At 46.4% G+C, this 8513-nt stretch overlaps 1 protein-coding gene across 1 annotated transcript in view; it reads right to left on the bottom strand.

Annotated features, from left to right (window-relative positions):
* Positions 1-5893: 5893 nt before the first annotated feature.
* Positions 5894-8513, bottom strand: part of LOC144695011 (catenin alpha-3-like) — a 1693436-nt gene continuing 1690816 nt past the window's right edge. The window contains exon 18 of the mRNA XM_078565866.1: positions 5894-6458. Within this exon, the coding sequence (XP_078421992.1) occupies positions 6171-6458 (288 nt within the window). The 3' untranslated portion in view covers positions 5894-6170. The remainder of the gene's footprint in view (positions 6459-8513) is intronic.

The following is an 8513-nucleotide window of genomic DNA, read 5'->3' as shown; positions in this document are numbered from 1 at the left end:
GGGGGTCATGGGGTGTGGGAAGAGGGGCCTAGCTCGGCATGAAGGGCCATGGAGGTGAAGGTGGAGGGGCATATGGGGTAATGGTTAAGACCTTTTGAACTTACCTTTCAAAATGTTCCCTAATCCAGACTCAGGCTCATGACACCTCTGAGGGGTTGTGAACTAGAACTCCTTGAGAAGCTGGCCTAACTCCAAGAAAATTGCCGTAGGTTAGGAGATGCCTATCCCCACCATGGAGCTGGCCAGGTTGGGAGTGCAGGGTGTGGGCTCACGATCTGCACCAGTCAACATCCTTATTCTGCACTGACGAAAATTGGGGCTGCCAGGAATGTGGCTGGGAATGCCAGAATTGGGTCCTGGCCGCCATTTTTAAAGGTCCAGAGTCTCCCCAACTCCGCAAAAATCCAGCCCATGAACTCAGTTTTTCTCCACAGCTGCTGCCTGACCTGCTGAGTATTTCCAGCATGTTTTAGTTTCTCATTTCAGATTTTGCTTTTGTAGAAGCACAGTGCTGTTCCTCACGGATAGCAATCAAGATAAATGGACATTATTGTACTGAAATCAGCTTTACTAAGAATTCAAAAGATTAACTTTTTAAAATGCTATTGTGTAGTAGAATCAACCTTTGATTCTTCATTCTAAATGTTCCTTTGTGTGTTTTTATGACATTGATGATTGCTTTAGGATCTGAAAATAGGATTGTGGAGGGTGGGGATTCTGTGGTCACAGCGGCCAGGATCATCCTTTTGACTTCCTGCTCGTCCAAGGTCACAAGAATAATCTGCCACTTAAGCTGCTTCAGCTCTAGTGCCCCTACATTGGACTGGTTGGAGGCAGTACTGCACAGGCTTCAAACGGTTCCAACCAAAAATGACAATCTGGGCCCTATTCCGGTAAGGGACCCTGATTTCTATATTAAAGTAGGATAATCGCTAGAAACAAGTGGGTGCTTTGGACACTTGGAGGTAAGGCTGCCTTCAACATGGTGCCGGCTGCATCCCTGGTGCTAATGGCTTAGGAGGCTGCTGACCGCATTTTGAGGCTGTTACCTCCCTGTCAGCACCAGGGATTGTCAGTTAGAATCGTCCTGGAGGCTTTCATCCCACACCACTTCAGTTTGGCACCAGATGGAGTGAAATTCCAGGACGATGCCAAGCTGGCTTTGAGAAGTGTCCAGGTGGTCTCCTGGTGGTCTCCTGGTTCGCCTGAGCACATTTTACCCCAATGAGGGTTTGATTTTACTCTGAGGAAGTGCTGCTGTTTAACTCCTGAGAGAGCAATTCACGCAAGCACCTGGGGCTAGATTTTTAAGTCCTGATGGGGTGGGTGGGCACGGAAATTTTGCGTCGGTGGCTAAGTGTGCTGGTTTGCTGCCTCCATCCCGCCCCCCCCCAGGCACCTCCATTTTCCTGGAGATGGGATCAGAGACGACAGGCTATCCAACTGCAAGTCAGGGCAACCACTTAGCGATAGTTAATGGTCAATTCAGGTCTATTCTCAGAGGCTGACTCAAATTTCTCCATTGGTCCCACAAGGCATTGGGGAATGGGCTGGCTCCCAGGGGAGGTGGCCTCCCACTGGTAGATGGATGGGGAGCCCAGGCAAGCTTTGAGGCCCTCTGCATCTGCCTGGTTTCAGCTCTAGCCACAGGCCACCTAGTGGAGTGATTCCTGCAAAAGATATTTTTTTATTTTAAAGTTTAAAACATTGGAGACAGTGCACCTCCATCTTGAGCCATGTCTCTTGCTTACCTGAAAAGGCAGCCTGATGGTTCTTCAGTGCCTCTTATTGATCCTCCAGCTTTGACAGCCCATCCACTGTTCTTAATTGGATAGTGAGGCCACCCTCTGGCTACTAATTGCTCAATTTGAGAAAATCAATGCCTGGTGACTGTTTCCACACAATGCAGGCTCCTGGCCCTGATCTGATCCTGATGTCAAGGTCCCCGAAGCCTGTGGGGAAAATCCTTCCCCTGGAGTTGCAACCAAGTGGTGTAAACAGGCTACACCTGGTATCAGACTGAGAACAGCAGTTTGAGGGTATGTTTGCACTACAACTGTAGTGCAGCATGAAACTTCACATTGCACAGTTCTTACACTGACAGTATAATGCAGCCTGAATCCAGAGTCAGAGCCTGACCTGACACCAAAGCGAAGTGGAGTGAGACTTCTTGATGGAGGGAGCTTCATTTGGCTTCTCATTGGATTCTTCAAGCCTCAGGAATCTCCGTCCACAAGCTTCCTCAGGGATATATTGCACTGGTGTTAAAGCTGCTTTATTAAAGCTGAATGTAACCTAGCCCCAGCATGAACTGATCAGGCTCTCAATCACTTTGGAGTTTATTTTGCAGGACGAAAGAGAATAAATTTGCAAAGGTTACATCCCCTTTACAGAATAGATGCATTAGATAGGAATACTACAGAAGCACATATGAGAAAGGAACAGAAGGATATGCTGACAGGATAGGATGAAATAGAGTGGGAGAAGGCTCAAGTAGAGCAGAAACACTGGCATGGACCATTTGGACCAAATAGCTCGTTTCTACACTGTAAATTCTACATAACTTATTCTTGCTTTGGGAGGGTGTACATTCCATTATGATACTTGAATTCTTTTTAACGCAACATGAATAATTTGCAACTAGCATATCTATATAACCTTACAATACTGGGGTGAATTCACTGAGCTGGTGGGGGTCAAACTCCAGGGTTGGAGATAGGGTTCCAGTACCGCTGATTTTCTGAGGAGTGCTCCCTTTGAGGGGTAGTCCCCCTGAGAGTCACTCCCTCTGAGGGTCACTCCCCCTGAGGAGCACACCCTCTGATGGGTGCTCTCTCTGAGGGTCACTCCCTCTGAGGGTCACTCCCTCTGAGGGGTGCTCCCTCTGAGGGGTACTCCCGCTGAGGGGCAGTGCCTGCTGGGAGTTGATGAATTTACTCTACCAGTATTACATTCTGAAGAGCTGATTGTATATAAATGTAAAACTATATGGCAAGCATCCTAAAGCCATAGATTTTAATTAGCGATTGGGGCCAAATTTCCTCAGCCTACCTGGTATCAGAATGGCATAATTGGAATGGGTGAAGGTTAGTGAGAGCATAAGATGGAACAAGGCCCTATTATTCTGGGTATCTGACTGTCAAAAATATCTGGCCTGCCAGTGGGCAGGTGTAGAGTATTCCCCATACAAAAATGGGAGGGAACATGCAAATGAGGGGCAGCATCATGCACTTTAATGCCCATATTTGTGCCTTTAGCGACACTGGGCATTAGGGATCCATGGCATCTGGTGTCACTAAGGGCGTTAGTGGCTGTTACTTTATTGATAAATGAGTTGGTTGGTTGCTGTGAGGAAACCAGCCTACTGGGCAAAAGATAGGACTTCATTCAGGCCTGGTCCAATTTCCTGAGGCAGTCATGCCAGTTGTGCCAATACTGGAACCGTTGCTGCCCACTTTAGGCAAAATCCGTGATCTTGGGACTACCCTGGGGAGGATAGGCCACTGAGAGCCATGAAGGAGAAAGCCTAACATTCCATGAATATAATGGCCCCTGTAGGTCAGTTGCCTGGCCACAGTCAGTTGTTGACATTTAACAACAAGAATCTCTTTTTTTATTCATTTATGAGATGTGGGCGTCAGCTAGGCCAGCATTTATTGTCCATCCCTAGTTGTCCTTGAGAAGGTGGTGGTGAGCTGCCTGCTTGAACTGCTGCAGTCCATGTGTTTTAGGAACACCCACAGTGCTGTTAGGAAGGGAGTTCCAGAATTTTGACCCAGTGACAGTGAAAGAACGATGATATATTTCCAAGTCAGGATGGTGAGTGATTTGGAGGGGAGCTTCCAGGTGGCGCTGTTCCCATCTATCTGCTACCCTTGTCCTTCTAGGTGGTAGTGGTCGTGCATTTGGTAGGTGCTGTCTAAGGAGCCTTGGTGAATTCCTGCAGTGCATCTTGTAGATGGTACACACTGCTACCACTGTGTGTCAGTGGTGGACGGAGTGAATGTTTGTGGATGGGATGGCAATCAAGCGGGCTGCTTTGCCCTGGATGATGTCAAGCTTCTTGAGTGTTGTGGGAGCTGCACTCATCCAGGCAAGTGGAGAGAATTCCATTACACTCCTGACTTGTGCCTTGTAGATAGTGGTCAGGCTTTGGGAAGTCAGGAGGTGAGCTACTCTCAGCAGGATTCCCAGCCTCTAATCCGCTCTTATAGCCACAGTATTTATATGGCTAGACCAGTTCAGTTTCTGGTCAATGGTAACTCCCAGGATGTTGATAGTGGTGGGTTCAGCGATGGTAATGCCATTGAATGTCAAGGGCTGATGGTTGGATTCTCTCCTGTTGGTCATTGCCTGGCACTTGTCTGATGCAAATGTTACTTGCCACTTATCAGCCCAAGCCTGGATATTGTCTAGGTCTTTCTTCATTTGAACACGGACTACTTCAATATTTGAGAAGTCATGAATGGTTCTGAACATTGTGCAATCATCTGTGAACATCCCCACTTCTGACCTTATGGTGGAAGGAAAGTCATTGATGAAGCAGCTGAAGATGGTTGGGCTTAAGACCCTACCTTGAAGAACTCCCAGAACTGAGATGATTGCCTTCCAACAACTACAACCATCTTCCTTTGTGCAAGGTATGACTCCAACCAGTGGAGAGTTTTCCCACAATTCCCATTGACTCCAGTTTTGCTAGGACTCCTTGATGCCACACTTGGTCAAATAATGCCTTGATGTCAAGAACAGTCACTCTCGCCCCCCCCCTTGAGTTCAGTTATCTTTACTATCATACCAGGAAAATAACAATCAAAATTAAAGTCTTAGTTTTAGCATGTGTATAACCTGGCTGCTCCATTAGACCAGATTCTGTTTGGCAATATGAGGGGGTAGCTGGAGATATATCTAATGATATTTCCTGTACTGGACACATTTTGTAGCCCTTCACACTCCATGGGCCTGGACTTTCGTAGCCACTGTATCAACCAAAAACAGTTTGAACTGATGGGCAGGCATCAATTTTTCCACTTGGCCTCATTATGCCTACTTGGCTGAGCTCCAAGGATGGCCAATGAACTCAACTCAGCAGGGGTCTGTTTACCAGCTGCAAAGAGGAGAGCTAGCTTAGTGTGATTGACATCTTCATTACCATGTAATAAGCTGATTTTTTCTGAAGAGGCTTTTCAATGTCCATGTATTTATTTGGACAAGATTAAGGGGTGTGAAATGGATTAAAGATTTCCTCAATGGGAATATCATTTCCTGTGTTTGATTGATAGTTTTGTGAGAAGGGAAGAAAGGAAATATTTTTCAAAGGGATGTTGTGTGGTTGTTTTATTTTTCTTATAAGTATTTCAAAGACTTACCAGTGTGATTATATGGCTCATTGGTGGTGTACCTACTGCATACTGGCTTAGTGGGTATGGCAAAGGCATGGCAAGACATGAAAGCGGACACGAAGGAGCATGAGAGATATGAGGGGGGCATTGGTAGCATAGAGTGGGCAGGGGGGCTGGGTGAGAAGGTGAGTGGTGAGGAATAGAGAGACACAACCAGGATTACAACTGGGACAATGTCCTAATAAACAGAAGTAGACCTTCTGCCCTGCCAGCCTTGCCATACACCCACCTCTGTTGCCACCTCAGGCCTGCCTCTGGAGCTGGCTGGCCCAACTCCAGGCAATGCCTCCCTCCCCGACACAAAAATGGGGTGAAGACAGGATCGCAAATTGAGACAATTCCCGACTCCCGATACCAGCCTCCTTAATGAAAATCTGTATCTGATAATTGATCTTAGCACCAGCCTTGTAAATTGTTACATTATTAAATGTGTTATTGTGTTATCTAATGATTTCAAACCTGAAATGTGGTAAATGTAGCATGTTTTGGAGGAACAAGTGATTTTGGACCCAGTACCCCACCACCGGAGGTTTCCCTCACTTCATGTCTGGGTCTGTTGGAGACTAATTGATAGAGATTGAATGCTGTGATTAAAGAACAACTCCATCATCACTGTATCATGTGACTACCAAGATGGTAGAAGGCAAACTAAATGGACCTTGGTCTCCTATTGGCCAGCAATTCCTATGTTCCTAATTGCCAGGCATCATGCAGCTTAACAATGCAAAGCGATTCACCCTCCTAATGATTGAGTGATGTATGTTGGTAGTTTTAATGAGCCTTCCTTCCTCTGAACTCACTCATGGCTTTAACAGGGTGGATCTTTTTCGTAACAGAGCCCTTCCTCACTGCAGCGGACAGGTCTTCAGGCTTTTCCCGTTTGATCAAAGGTTTCTTTTCCGGAACCTTCATCCTCCACATGACGACAGAGTAGCCGGCCTCCGAGGGGCTCTGCAGTCTAATGATCTTGGTTGATGCGATGTATGACATCTTCACTGTGTCCACCACTGTATTCATCAAATTCTTGGCGGCCTGAATGAGGGAAGTAATACTGTCCAACTATTGAAAAAAATGAAGAAATAATTAATTTATGTAAAATGTTTCTAAATAAATCTTTTACAAAATCCTCTTCTCAGTGGCTGACATGTGTAAGCTCCATTATTCAGAATTGATGGCATGTGTTAACATATATGGAACAATTCAGCTGGTTCCTTTCCTTTAAGCAAGTCTTGTTCACCCATCACCCCCGTGCTTGCTGACCTACATTGGCTCCCAATCTGGCAAAGCCTTAATTTTAGAATTCTCATATTCTCATCCTCATGGCCTCGGTGCCCTCAGCCTCTTGTAATATCACTTCAAGAACGATGTCCCTTTAAGAAGCTCAACATGCAGATGTTCCAGATAGCTGGATGTCACCATGTGACCAGGAGCCACGGTCTCTCTCTGCACTGTATTACTCTAACAACAGGGTGTGCCTAGAGATTGCTCAACTGCTTGTACTGATTTAGCTGTAAATAAATCCCACCAGAGACCCTCAAGCAAACGGAATCCATGTACCTAATTTGTGTTACTTACAGATAGCACAAAGATATCACCATACCTTTCTCTGTAACCTCTTCTAGTCCCACAGCCTTGCGAGGTATTCTGGCCCCTTGTGAATCCACAATTTTCTTTGCCCCATCATTGGTGGTCTTGCCCTCAGCTGCCCTAAACTCTGGAATTCTCTCCCCTAAACCTCTCCACCTCTCTCTCCTCCTTTGAAATGCTCCTTAAAACCTACCTCTTTGGTCTACTTGTTCTAACATCTCGTCATATGTCTCACTGTCAAATTTTATCTGACGATGTCCCTGTGAAGCACTGTGAGATATCTCAATATGTTAAAGGCGCTATATAAATGCAATCTGTTATTGGGGGCTGAGTTAAGTATCATCCCTTTCTAAAAGGCTTGTGCAAAACAGAGAATATATCCCCTGCATCAGGAGACAGCATTGGAGGCAGCACAAACCAACAAACAGAGGGTGGGCTCCTTGCTGCTGTTGGTACTGTAACACTCCATTTTCTTGGTGGGAGTGTGAGGCTGTTCTCATAGGACTTTGCTGGACTGCCTGCCAAGATACATGTAACATTGTCAGCCTCTGGCATAGGGTGATCCCACACTTGTTGTTTGGTTGCTGTGCTCCACACATTTATATACACGTTATTAGCAAACTTTTTAAAAAAAAAGATGATGTAAAGTGATTTATTTTGCCAGTCGAGGATCACAGCTTGATGATACAGTTCCAACCTCTACTTAACGGCCCACCAGCTTTTCATCCTTTCTTGGGATGTGGCTGCTGTTGGCAAGTCCAACATTTGTTGCCCATCCCTAATTGCCCTTGAGAATGTGGAGGAGCATTAATTGGCTGGAGGTGAGACTTCATCCCCGACTTGGGTGGAAGTCCCACCTCAGAGAGCTGCTGGACAATCTTACTGACCGGCAGCTCTGTAGTCCCAGCAGCACCAGTGACAGCCATGTTCAGGACTGGGACTACAAAAGGCCCCCAGATTCTAAGTCCCAAAGTTTAAGATCAAATAAGTGTGGGGGATCTCACAGTAACGATGGAAGTTGTGGCCTGTCAGGGAAGAGGGGAGGAGTGCTAGGGGTCTTGATGGAGAGGATGGAGGGATGGGAAAGGAGCACTCATTGGGGGCAGACCATGAGGATGGGGGATGCTCAGTGTGAAAAGGTTAGAGAGAGGTGCCCCTTCCTGCCCAAAGTCTGAGCAGGGTGATATGCTTCGCTCCCGCTCCTGAACACTTCCCGCCAGCTTCAAAAGTGAGGCCAGGTGGAAAATGGTCCTTAAACAGCCAATAATTGACCTGATAAAGGCCTCCATTGTGGTGAGGGTGGGTGGACAACCCTAGGCTTTGCCCAACTCATGTAAAATTGCGGAGAGGGCGGAGACAGGAAGGCCACTCAAAGAATTTTACAGGGTCCCCACCTACAAACCTGCTGGTGGGGGCGTGAAAGGCTTCCCTTAGGATATTGAAGCTGAGAGTATATATTCACACTAACACTTTCAGTTCCTGGCAAAAGATAGCACTGGAACACTTTTTAAACAAGTCCAGAGAGAG

The sequence above is a fragment of the Cetorhinus maximus genome, chromosome 20, assembly GCF_964194155.1.
Source record: "Cetorhinus maximus chromosome 20, sCetMax3.hap1.1, whole genome shotgun sequence".
NCBI lineage: Eukaryota > Metazoa > Chordata > Chondrichthyes > Lamniformes > Cetorhinidae > Cetorhinus > Cetorhinus maximus.
This window is presented reverse-complemented; position numbering and strand designations above follow the sequence as displayed.